Source organism: Alexandromys fortis, unplaced genomic scaffold, assembly GCF_014885135.2.
Source record: "Alexandromys fortis isolate MF-2015 unplaced genomic scaffold, M_Fortis_MF-2015_v1.1 scaffold_24, whole genome shotgun sequence".
NCBI lineage: Eukaryota > Metazoa > Chordata > Mammalia > Rodentia > Cricetidae > Alexandromys > Alexandromys fortis.
The window spans coordinates 12750248-12763963 of NW_026067906.1; the positions used below are offsets into that span (position 1 = coordinate 12750248).

Here is a 13716-nt window from a genome sequence, read left to right on the forward strand (position 1 = left end):
TAAATAATCCATGTTTTCTGAACCCTCACTTCCACCCCTCTAGTCCTTTCTCCACCTTCTTTTTATGTTCTGTTCTCAGCATTCCTCCAACTTTAGGACTATTTGCTCCCTAGCCTGCATCTGCTAAAACCTTTATCCCATCAATGAGACACTTTCTAGGTTACCTCATCTAGTGTTTTATAGTTCCATACTTCTCTGCGCAAATTTCATATTTAAATTTTCCCAATAAATTGAAATTTTATAACATATACATTTATCTTAATAAATAAATAAGCTCAATAAATTCCATTCCATATTTTATGTTCATTCTCCATTTATCTGTTGATGGACATCTAGTATGATTTTATTTCACGGCAACAATGAAGGAGTAGCCACACAAACTGTGTGTGTCTGTAGTAGGACATGGTACACTTCGGGAATGAGCTCGAGCATGGCCATCACTGTTTCGGTCTCATCACAATGAGAAGGACAAACTGCTGTGCCATTTGATGTTAGCTTACTTTTCTCTGAACTCAACAGGAACTTATCATTTTGGCCATTGGAATTTTTTTTAAGTGAGTTATTATACTCTCAACATTTGTCAATTTTACAATTACTTTTCTACATAGTAGCTATATCCTACAGGAGAGCAAAGCTATGACATCAGGTTATTTTGCATTTCTATTTCATGAACAGGTTTTGATTTTTATCAGCACTAATATTTATTTTCATTTGCTCCATTTAAAAATTTTTACCTGCACACATTCAAACATCCTCCTATATTAAAAAAAAGTTATCTTTCTACACTAAGTTGTTAATCTGCAGAGGAAACTTTATAACTTTAGAGAGATTTTATTATTCACCTATAATATATAAAAAATACATACTGCCTTAGCAGTCACTAAGCTGATATCATCAGCTTATCTTGACATCAGTGTGTAATTCTGAAAATCATATGTGAAATAGCCACATTTGTTAAATGCTTCTCTATTTTTATATTTCACTTTTAACAGAAAACATAGTTTGGTAAACTTGAAACAGTATCTATTTTATTTTAATCAGTATCGTTTTTAACTCATGTATTTGGTGCAAGGATATATTTTCTACTCAGGGCATCCATCCTTTCTCTCTCAATTTGGGACATTTTCAGTACACTAGAAAATTTCGCTTTTTTTGCCTAAGATCTTAAACCTTTGTTGGATTATTATTTCACATAACAATCATTTGTTATATTCCATTACACTTCTAAAATGTGATACACACATTTCAGATAGTGGTAGTTGATCTTATAATCAGCAACACTAGCGCAGTCTCTCAATACAGTACTATTTCTATGCAGTCTATTAAAGTATCCATATACAATTCACCTGAAAAGTGTAAATTTAATTCCCATTTATTTATTTATGTATTTATTTATTTTTGAGTGTGAGATGAGATTTCTCTCTGTATTTCAGGTAGGCCTTGAACTCACTATGTAGCTCAGGGTGAATGATGCATCATAGCAATCTTCCTGCGTCACTTTCCCTAGATTCTAAGTGGTAAGTCAGTGTGCAGAAGTGTCACTTCTGTGTTTGGAAGGCATCCATTCACTCCCAGGATCAGCACGAAGCAGGGGAACTGTTGCAGACTGCCTCCTCACCTCATCAATGTAAAAAAAAGGCCTTCAGTCCATTTCTAAACATTTCAAAAATCATTACTTTTCATAAAACAGTTGCAATTTCTATGATTTTTCTCTAATACTCCTTGGGTGTTGGCATGTGATTAGCTTGATCATACTGATTTTTGAGAGGTGGCTTGCTACCATTTCAAGTCTACCCAAATATATTTGGGATGAATGGTTGTGTGATAGTTTGCTCTATCTATAAAATTCTGTTGTGTCGTTTTTATTAGGGTAAAAGTAGGATAAGAATTTTTATAGATGTATTCATTAATCCTGAAATTCTTGAAGTGCTACCTCCATTTTATTTTGGGACAGTATCTCATACAACCGAGGGTGACTGGATCACCGCTGGCTATGCACTCCTGATAGTTCTGATTCTAGCTCAGGAGCTGGGTACAGACAAACACCACCAGGCCTGGCCTTTGACTAGCTGCATTTTAAAGATTTATTCTTCACTCTGAGACTGGCTACTATAACGTTACTAAGAATCATGCCTTTTTTTTTTTTCATCTTAACTACAGGAATTTAGAAACTTAATCCTATCATCTTTAAACTATTTCCAAAAATGAATCCAAGTATCTGCATTTTGCCTCCATCACTTCTAACGACTATAGGGTTCCAAAAGGTCAGCAAGACACATGCCATTTTTATTTCTAAAATCAATTTAATAATCACTATTTTAGTATTCATACTTCCAAAGAGGCCCAAGCAGAGCTAGAAATGTTTTTAAGATTAGGAAGACAAACTAAACTCCAAGTCCTTTCAGTTTTATGTGTAATCTCTTTGAATTAAGCACATCACGTTAATTTTCGTATCAAAAACAAGGTGAATCGTGAACGACACACCTTGGCCACCACAGTAATTTCTGACCAAGTATTATTTGAAGGTAACCTGAGATCTGACACTGTCAATGCAGCCTTTTCCAGCATTAATGCGAATATTTTCACTTTGTGTTTATGCACACAGACCCATGCTTGTCATTTAAGACACCTTTAAAGGAAATCAGAGATGACAGCAGATTCAAAGGGAAGACTGCTTGCAGAACAAGTGTGCCTGAATCCTTACGACTTCAGCACTTTCTACCTTTCTATCTAGTAACTTCTAATACAATGAAATCTAGCATATAGTTATGAAATATTTGATGTCTTTTCTACCCGAAAAGATATTAACTATAGAACACACTTAGGGTCTTTATCTCATTGTAGAACAATCTTAGGCCTAAAGAGAGTAAATCTAAGTCTACAAAATAGGATTTTTTCATCAGCGAATTTAAATATTCATTTATAGAAGATTCCTATATAGATTTAAGTAATGGAAATTTAAGTAAAAAATTGTGAGAATTTTTAGGATTTCTGTTAGTAAATTTGTCACATACTTTAATAGAGGCCCTTTTTTCTTTTAAAACATTTTCTCAACAAACAGGACTGTTTATCTTCAGAGTACAATGACATTTAATTAAAAATTAGCATATATTAAACAACTGAAGACCATCTGAAGTGTACCAAATAGAGTTTACTACTCTGGTTCCATTTCCATGGTTTCTTTTTATTCATCTATTAACAACTTGGAACTACTAAATGAAGGAAAGCTGGGTAAAATGGCGACTGTGCTCCAAATTTAGTACATTTATGTACACTTTCTAGAAAGTGCTCCAACTTTAGATTAAAACAAATGAGAACCCTAGAGTGAGGCAATACAGGATACTGCTGCTGTAGGAAGGCAGAGCACTGTCTGCTGTATATCATTTACTTGTCACAAGAGCTTGATGATGGTACATATACTGACAACAATAAGCTCTATTCAAGTTAACCTATCCCAGTGGACTTTTAATAGGTCTGGACTATATTTATTTGATTCCCTTCTTACCTCATGGAAGAGAGAAGATTATGCATTTTTTCCCTCACTGGATAGTATATACAGCTAAATTTCAAGGATTAGATTGAGAAACAAAGGTAGAAAGAATGCCTTTATGGATTCTAAATTGCCTCCCATTCAAGTACCGAGATTTAAGAGTGCTTAAACATTTATTCTGCTTTGTCAATGTCTGGGAAATTTGCCATTAAAAAATGAGTCAAATATATACTTTTTAAATTTTATTATTACTGTTTAGCAATGGGAAAATGCAATTTATTTACACCAGCAGCCATATGGGCAGGGGAACACACAGAGTTAATTAGCTATTTGTATAGAATGAATTACTTAGTAAAAAATAATCTCCAAAACAAAGGACAGTGGTAAAATTCACACTACCCTCCCCCAATGATCCCAGCATGCGATAATGCCAGGCAGTGGCCCCTGGGCATGCGATGGTGGGAACTAATTTATGGAAGAAAAACCACAAACCACAGAAATTTAAAGAACCCCTTTCCCCCATACACACACACTCAGATACATAATAGGATTACAGAGTGGTCAATACAACTAATTGAAGAGGAAGGATAGAATTTTGCTGTTACAGAAGCAGGGAAGGGAGTGTTCCTAACCACTGTCAACTATATGGCAGAGAACATTAGCTCCCAAACAAGTAGTTCTTCCCTCAGGGCAGTAATAGCTGAACTGAGCCCACCTTCTATCTACACAGGGTGGGAAGTTATGGCCCTAACGGAAATGGAGACAGAAAACAAAAACGGGAAGTAATATGAGCAAACCATTACGCCAAATTACCACTCACTTATGTTCTACCCAGAAAAGACAAGAGAGAAAATATTAAAGTCACATTTGAGCTCCCTATCTGAAGGCAAGAGTGAGCGGGCCATGGCCTTCCTCCCTTTCATGTTTCCCAAGCACTTTAAATAGACAGGAGTCTTAAGACTGCTTTCTCTTGAATTCACTGAAGGTGCGTGCAGAACTCATGTAGAAAGGTATCATTTAAAAGTATTTTTAGTTCCTAGCCAAGGTTTCATTTTTTTCTAGGCTCTCATAATTCTTGGGACTGAGATCCATCAAACTGTAACTAGGCCCCAACCCTGAGCTGGAAAACTCTGAGAAGGCAATAGATAGTCTCAAGGTCCAATCACTACGGTTTCCTTAACTCTTGAGTACAGTAACCCAAATCAGTCCATAGAGTTCAAATAGAACCTGGGAAAAGGCAGATCCGTACTCAACAGGGTTAGAAACATGGAGCAGCACTAACTCCATCCTGTGTAGACCAGCACTCGCGGTTCTGCTCTAAGTCCCAAGAGGCAATATCCATGTAGTAATGGGAAGGAAGAACTAAGACAAGCAGGGGATAGACTAGCAAGGCAGTCCTATATAAGAGAAATACGTAGACATGAAACCACCTTGGAAATACAAAAGAAGTTACTTTCCCATCCCGATCCAGAGGAGCCATGTGAATACCCTCCTACTAGTCCTCCATAAAAACAGGTAAAACAAAACCAACAACATAAAAACTTAAAGGAACAACAACAAAAACAAAAATAAACAAACAAATCAAAAAAGGAGAAAAGAAACTTGTGTAGGCTTCAGACGCAGGGCACTGGAAGGTGAACTGAAAGCGGTCAGGAGAAAAGCTAGCGTGGCAAGCAGCACCGGGAATCATGAGCTGCACCGGATAGGCAGTGGAGCAGTGACAGGAACATGGCCAAGCCAGACGGATGCGGCTGGACCCTTTACTGGGGTACAGAATGAGGTAAGAAAACATTTCAAATAAAGCAGCACCGTTCTGTTCTGCTCACCTCAGGACTCCCACCCTCCTACCCTCCATCAGCCCTCACTTAGGGACTACAGAGGACAGGTCTGAACTGACACTCACTTCCCCTCCACTTCTATGCCAGCCTCCAAAGCCAGGGAATTTTGGAGGTCTCTTCCTAACTTCCAACAACAAAAAGCCAGCCCCTGCTGCCAGGAAGGTCCAGCGGACAGAGTGAAGCACTGTCATTTGTGAGGGCCAAGAAGGTGGTGGCAGTCTTCATTCACCATAGCAGAGGTCTGACTGCCCCATGTAGGGGAGAAGAGATTCTGCAACCATACCAGGTAAGCAAGGCCTCTTTCAGGGCCCTTAGCATTGAACTCATTCACATTACTGAGGGCAGATGGAAAACGTTCCCTCCTGGCTCAATTTTCAAACAGCCTTCTGCTTGGCCACTGGGCCCTTCTGTAGTTCAGAGACCTGTCATAGTGATCGAGTCTGACCCACAGGCTGGTTATATCACCAGTAACTCAAAAGCAGGAACAGATTGTGCCACCAAACAAGTCCACTGCGATTCACGGTATGTATCTTCCAGGTGGAGATGGCTTGCGGTTGCAGATGTCTACTTTCTCCTCACAGCATCAGAACAAAGTCTTCAACTGTTTGTATACCACCGTGTCCTTTGCCAAACCTTTGCCTTCGAGTGAGATGGAAAGACAGAGCTTCGGGCGAGTCAAAAGGCGAGGCCTTGGCCCCACATCAGTGGAAATCACTGAAAACGCTGGACCTCTGGGAAACAGGTGGTTCTCAACTTCTTGTGGACAAGGTCCAGGGCTTCCTACCAAATTCAAATGGGAATTGATATTTTTCTAGTATCCAAGTCTCATAACCGACTTTCACTTGTATCAAAGAGGCCCAATTGGGTTGGGGCTTAGGAATCGGAGGACCTGTCCACTGAAGTCGACTGATCATGGCCTGACCATGGACATTATCCAAACTCTGAAGGAAGTCCTTGACATCAAGCAGATCCAAATCTGAGAAACAAAAGAATTGTAGATGCTGGGCACACAGTTGCTCACCTGTGTACTGACGACGGCAGCACGGGGATCTTGTACATCCAGGTGTATTTATAGAGCTCAGAATACAGCACGAGGCCTGTGGACACAGTCCTGCCCAGGATTTCAGAGCTGGCACTGGGTACCCTTTCGAATGGATCCAAATTCCTAAATTCTCTTCTTTGGGCTTTTTTTTTTTTTTTATGTTTTGTTTTTCAAATGCTAAGATCTTTAAGGGTAACTGGGGCTTTTATCTTTTTTTTTTCTTTTTCTTTTTTTTCCCCCCTCCAATTTAGCTTACTCCTCCAAGCCACGGGACCAGTCTCCATTACTGTCCTGGTCACTGTAGCCCCTCTCTCACTTGATGGGGACTACTGGAATTCTGGAGGTGAACGCTGCAGCTCCGGCTGGGGCGCATTGTCAGGATCTCCAGGCAGGGGGCAGAGCGGGTGGCGGCGTGCTCCTTTGTCTTCCACTGGCTGGATGCCAAAATCCTTCACGCTGCCCGTGTCTGCGAACTCCAGGTAGAAGTAGCCACACTTGACAGCCCGGTGCACCTCAAAGCAGAATCCCAGGCAGGAATCCTCTATCAGGTCTACATAGATCTCCTGCGCGATGGCCTCCAGCTTGCTAGTATCCAGGTTGGCCAACGAAATCTCCTCCATCTTAATCGGGGAAGCGGCTGTGCAGAGGGAGCTGCTTTTTTATTTATTTATTTTTTTTCTACTCACGGCAGAGACTCGTCGGGCTCCGCGGGCCGCGCTAGGCCTTGCAGGCCTCTCCGGGGCCGCGTCCTCCGGGTCGGCGACAGCGGCGTCCGCGGCGACAGCAACGGCTGCTCCGGAAGCCCCGACGCTCGCTCGGCTCCGGTGATCACCACGTTCGCGATTCCGAGCTGCGGCCCGGCCCCGGCTCAGCGATCAACCGTCTCAGCAGCGCCTCACCCAGCCGTTCCGGCCTCTTCCTGTCGCGGACGGTCTGGGCCCGCCCCCCCACTTCCGCCCCGCGGTGCGCCTGCGCACTGGGCTCGGTGCGGAGGCTGGGCAGCGGCTATGGCGCAGATCGCTGGCTCGGAGTGTAGCAGGGGCTTCTCTGCGAACTAAATCATGCTTCTCGTTCTCTCGGTTCTCGAAATGATAGCAACGATCCCGTGTTATCTTTCTTAGCATTTTAAACGTTCGCTAATGAGTTCACCTACGTTTAATTGATTCCCTCTGTTAAGGGAGGAATAATAATGACTTGTTGCGGAATTAATTGAATAATGATTTTAGGCATAGTTAGTTATTCAGATACGACTGAAAATTTGACTAAAAGGATTGACTTATACTGATTTACTGTACTGCCGCAGTTGTCATTTAAATCCACTAGATGGTGCAAGGAAACAAATTACCGTATAGTTTCTTTAGTCTTTGAGAAAAAAAAAAAAAACCTAGAATCTTGACACTAAAGACATAATTCAAATATATTGATCAAATAAACCTAAGGCATTTATCTCACTTAGAAGACCATTATGTCAGCGTGACTGTAAAGAAATGAGTACATACGTCTCTAAAATCGCTAGATGATAAAAACGATGTGAGCATTGTTTGGAGGACTCAGGAAGCAGAAGCTTTTCCTGAAGTTACTCTGCTTTTTATTGTGAGAACTGGAATTGGCCCACAGGATTCCCTGAAGCCAGCCAGCTCCTACAACAACTTTCCTCATTTGACTAAAGTAAGTCCTTATTCTGTGGTTAAGGTCACTAATAAAATACGCTGCTGACCACGGCAGATCAGAACAGCTCAGCTCTTCCTAATCAGATTAGTTGTGAATTCAAAGATAAGAAAGCCACTGTATTATTCTTCCTCTTATTCGTCTATTATTTGGTTCTCCTCCCCAACTGCTTTACTTTTGCAGTTTATCAAAGTAGAACTGTGGTTAAAAAACAAAACAAAACTGCATTGCTCACTTATAGCTTTCTTATTCAAGGATTCCAATTTAGGGCAAAACGTCATTAGACCAACACTCTTAGTTTCAACATTAATTGATATCTATGTTTTCATGAGTACAGAATTACCTTGCACTGATTGATTTATGAGTGGAAATTATTTGTAAACAGTTTGATTTTCTGATTACCTATTTAATCATTTTAGAAATAAATTGGCAGATACTGATCATTTTGAAGGCTTATGAAACATAATTTTTGTATACCCAAAGGTCTTATTTTTAATTTGAAGTACAACTTTTTGATAAACCCAGAGTTTTCTTTAATCTATACATTCTAGATTTTTAAAAATTGAACATATTTTGATGCGATGTGGAATCTCTAACAGCCATACAATAGACCACATAATTTGATTAAGAGCCCACGTTCCTGAACCAGACTGCCTCCTACAGTAAATGCCTATGTAAATCTTGAGTTTGAATCCATTTTCTTAAAATATCAGGAATAAATGCCATCAGATAGTTTTGTAGTGAGACACATGGCAATGCATGTAAGAGTTTTCACACAGTGCCTGGCATGATGTGGCGTGGTGCAAACTGTTATACACCCAGTTCAGTGAGAAAAATATGGTGATGCCTTTGAGCATTTTTGTGCAGTTCTTTCCTCTCGTTCCTTATTCAAACTTAATCTAAAACAGTGCTACGGAGAGCACACGTTTGGATCATGGAAACCTTTGTGAAGTTTAGACTTTATTTATTTTCTGCAGGCCTTGGGTTGGGTCTGAATAGCTCTCATTATTCCTAGCTTATTTTGATATAAACTGGTGATAATGCATGAAGTGCCAAACAGAAGGTCTCACTAACAGACAACTGTCCTTTGTTATCATTGATGCACATTTTTTTCTTGCTTGATCATCTAAAGAGTCTTTGTTTACTTAATTTTAACCAAAAATATAGGCAATTATTTTTCTGAACCTTGTACAATGAGACTTGGTAACGGACTTCTGTTTAGCTAATAAACTCAATACAATTTAATAAAAAAATTATCTCAAAATATGTGTGTTTTAGGGTTAATTCTAAGTCGAATAATAAGATTATAACCATTTTAAAATCTTGCCAGTGTTTTAGTCCATCTCTTATTCAATAAAAACCATTGTATGGGAAATTTGTAGATTCACTGCAATTTTATCTTATCTTCTATTTGTAGTACTAGCTAAATTTCCTTAATTTGTGTTAAAAAACATACTTGAAATTTCACTTTAAATCAACATTATCAGAAAAATCAGTGAGAAATAATTTATTGGTTTTTTAATTGAGTGTTGAAGGGACTAAATTTACCAATATTTAATTCATTTTCTAAGTGCAAAGCAAATGATATGGAATACTTACTTCTTCATAAATGACCTTAAAATATTTGCATTAAAATATAAAGTGCACCAAAGGGATAAAGTGAAATTTCAACCATCTTTGATTCTTATTTCTCATTAACCAAAGTGTACAATGGAATGAGCCACTCTTTCAAATAGGAAAACATTTGAATTCTTATCTGAACATGTTTTTTTAATAGCTGTAATCTATGTATTTTAGTGTAATAATCTTTTTGTACACTGTGAAGATATGTCTTTGCCAAGGCATCTTCCAATTGGTTTAATAAAGATCTAAAAGTCTAGTAGCTAAGCAGGAGGTACAGGTGGGATTTCCAGGCACAGAGAGGACTCTGGGAGCAACATAGACTGTGAAACAAGTCAGACATAAAGAGGAAACAGGAGGTGCAAGATGGAAGAGATTTAATGCCACATGATAGAACCTAAATTAATGTAAATGGGTAATTTAAGTTATAAGAACTAGTTAGAAGCCTAAGCTATTGGCTGTGCTTTTATAATTAATAAAAGTCTCCATGTCATTATTTGGGAGCTGGCTGGTGGGACAGAAAAAAGATTAATCGCACATATTTTTATACTTACCTGGCAGAGAAGATACTGTGACCAAGGAGTCATTTTCCTAATGGGAACTCATCACTGGGCTTGGGATGTGTTGACGTCTTTGGCTTCTCCAAATCTGAGAACCTTGATTGCATTATTAGTGATAGTGGGAACTGTGTTTGTGGTCTCTATAAAATACACAGAAAACACATATATTGTCATTTTCGTGTTCACAGAAAATAGAGGAATGAGGTAACAAAATGCATCTTGATGGACCTAGAAGTCAAAAATCCCAATTGCCAGTCATGTTTCTACAGTTATTTTCTCAGGAACATTTTTGTATGTATGAACAGTTTGTATGTACAGGCAAATGCTCTACAAATACCTTTTAAGGAGATTGTGCCACTTCTTTAGTATTTCATGTCATTCTTAAATATAAAAGAATAAAATAAGAATTTAATAATTATTGATTGCTTTTCTTAACGGGGGTAGGATTACACCAAAAAGAAAACATAAAAGTTTGTTTTTTATTTGGCTATAAGGAGTGACTCCTAAAACATAATATAGAAACTTAGAAATTTTCTAGAAAAATCTAGAAACTATTTATGCCCAGGATGTGGTAACAGTTAAAAGAAAATTTAAAAAAAAAATCTTAAAAGCTTCAAATGTATAGACACATTTGAATAGTAAAAATGGTTTTTCACATCAACCTTTTCTCAGATTAGCATGTTGACAATTATAACACGTTTAGTCTATATGCTTTCCCTTAGATATCTTCTTTAGAGACAAGTCTGAACCGTTGTGTTCTCTCCAGTCCAACAGTGAATTGTAGACAGGGCCTCATCATTTTTAAGTCTTTTATTGCTCATGCATCTTAAAAACAATGCCTTCTTTAACACTATCACAATGTAATGATTTCACTTTAAGTAATTCAGATGTAGACCAATGTTATTGTATGATGTATGACCCATTTGAATGTTGCCAGTTGTCCTACATCTTTTATGAAGTTTTTTTTCCCATTTGTCCCATGACATTCACATATCTATTTAGATTTTTTTGGAGCAATTTGATAATAGGATATTCTGAGGATAAAATGTGAATTGAAGGTGAAATAAATTCAGTTTTAATCTAATATTGTGTTATGGATTGAAGGAAAAATATATCCAAAAGCTCATGTTTTTGAATGAGTGGTCCTTAGGAACAGTAGGTTGAGAGCTGTTTGTAAAGTGCGTGGAACCTTTATGAGGTGGCTTCTTGCTATTGGATGTGTGTCATTACTAGGGAGACTTAAGGCTTTATAAACAGCCCCCACTTCCCAGCCACTTGCTGCACCCTCACTGTGAATGCAATGGAACCAGTTGCCTTTCTGTTCCTGTCATCTTGCCTCATCTGTCATGAAGGACTGTATCCTGGAAGTGTAAACTAAGATAAACCTTTTCTTCCTTCAGTTGCTTTTAACACAATTTTTTTTTCTGGTGGTTGTCTGTTTGTTTGTTTGTTTGTATTACAGTAGGAAAAGTAGTCAATACAGATTGATGGGATAAAATGTTTTAAAGACTCTAATTTGTTCAATTAAATCCTGTGATAAGATCATTTTACTAGGTCAGATTAGTACAGTAATGTTGCCTGAACGTGAAGACAGTTGTGAAGAAAGTTCATCTATTCAGAAGCTTTACAAGGCTAACAATCAGGGTTCCCTTTAGACATAAAAACTCTCTGTAATGTCTATTAAATCAATTTCTAAGTGACAGTATATTGATTCCCCTTTCTTCCCTGATAAGCCGTGTCCTTTAATAGATCTTGATCTTGCAAACAGTAGTTTTGCTAACCACGGCAGTGTTTGGAAACATAACCCTAGAGATTTGTGAGTTTTATCTTGACCACAAAACTATTGTGCAGGCCAGTCTCGTTTAGTAGAAATATGTCTATTAATTTCTAGTACTCATCCGAGTAAACAATATGGTTTAATATATTGGAACAGAAGATTGTGTGAAAGAGATTCATAGTTTAATCTAACACTCGTCCAACCTACTAGAAAAAGCAATAAATAAAAATAATACTTAAATGATGGATAAGGAAAATAAAGCCAGAGGTGTCAAGAGAATTGTTGAACTTGTCAGTGGCAAAATTAGAATCAACTGGCAAATCTTCTGACTCAAATTCTTGTCCTGGTACAGAGTCGTTTTCTCAATGTCTGGTTTTATAGCTGCCAAAAGTTTAGTAAAGGCTAGATGTATTGAAAAACTAAAACAAGAATAATTTATAATATATTTATCACATAACCAATGCAAACTCTACTGGTGAATGAAAACTACATGGGACTCTGTATAATGCTATAATCATTTGTTATTCTAGAGAAAATTGCAATATTTGTCAAATTAGCAAATTATCCAATCCAAACGAGAATCACACACAATTTAGAAATGCATAAAACGTCAATTAAGAACTTCTTGCTGTTTTTAATTTTCTTTTTAGAGACAGAGTGTTGCTCTGGAATATACGGTGTCTTCAAACTTCAGATCTTCCTGTTTAATCCTTATACATATTAGGATTATAGTGGCACACCACCAACCATACCCAGCTTGAATGTGGCATCGTTTGTACAACCTTTAACCGGTTGAATTTTTATTATTTGAGTTTTAGTATTATTTCTATCTTCTTTCCACCGTGTTTTGCCTTTACGTTACAAAGACAGGTTGATGTAATTAATTGAACACACGTTGTTCTCATTTGACTAATGTTCATTAGGTTGGTTTTGTTTGCCTTCTCCCATGAAGAGCTATTTTCTTAAGCCAAGCTGTTAAACTGGTGGGTGGAATGCTTTTATTTCTTATATTTCTCAGATAGTCATCTGGTCTGTGCCACCAAGGTAGAGATTGATTTTCTTGAAAAAAAAAATGGTAAATGTAAGATTAAGAAAAAATTTGGGTACTAATTTGAAAACACGAGAGTAACTCAGTACTGGTCACTGATTAATGACTAATATTTTCTGAGTGAATTATTCTGATTTCTCTCGGATTAATCTCACTCCATTTTATTTACTCTTGCCCTCCTATTGTGGTGAATCTGTTCATTGATTTTCAGTTCTAAGGAAAGTTCAAGAATTATGACATGTGTTTATTTGGAGGTGTCAATAGTTTCCTTCCAGTCTCTCTCTCTAAATTTTCTCAACCACCCCTTTTTATTTATCTTGACATTTATAGGCATCTACCATTTCTACTAATGTATTAGCCACTCCATACTGCTACTAGAATGTTATTTTAGTAAACTATGGATAAACATATTGCAGCCATTGAATATTTTCCTCTTACTTTTTTTGGTTAGTATAACTGTCACTTCCAGAGCCTGGGGCATTTAATCTATAAATACATATAGATTAGTTGTGTGTACCTTCATGTTTGTTAAACACAATGCTATGTGCACAGAAGGGTCTTCATACTTGATAATTAAAAACAAGCTCTACTGAAGCAAGATTTAGATTTGCAGTTTTTAGCAGCCTAACTCTTCATATAATTGATGCTTCTGACAGTTGTTTTTTCCCATGAG

General features: G+C 37.7%; 1 protein-coding gene across 1 annotated transcript; it reads right to left on the reverse strand.

The window, feature by feature from the left end:
- Window positions 1-3717: 3717 nt before the first annotated feature.
- On the reverse strand, window positions 3718-7721 carry Atxn7l3b (ataxin 7 like 3B). The gene has a single exon (XM_050135493.1). It carries the CDS (start codon window positions 6988-6990, stop codon window positions 6697-6699), a length of 294 nt encoding a protein of 97 aa, XP_049991450.1. The 5' UTR covers window positions 6991-7721; the 3' UTR covers window positions 3718-6696.
- Between the last annotated feature and the right edge of the window lie 5995 nt (window positions 7722-13716).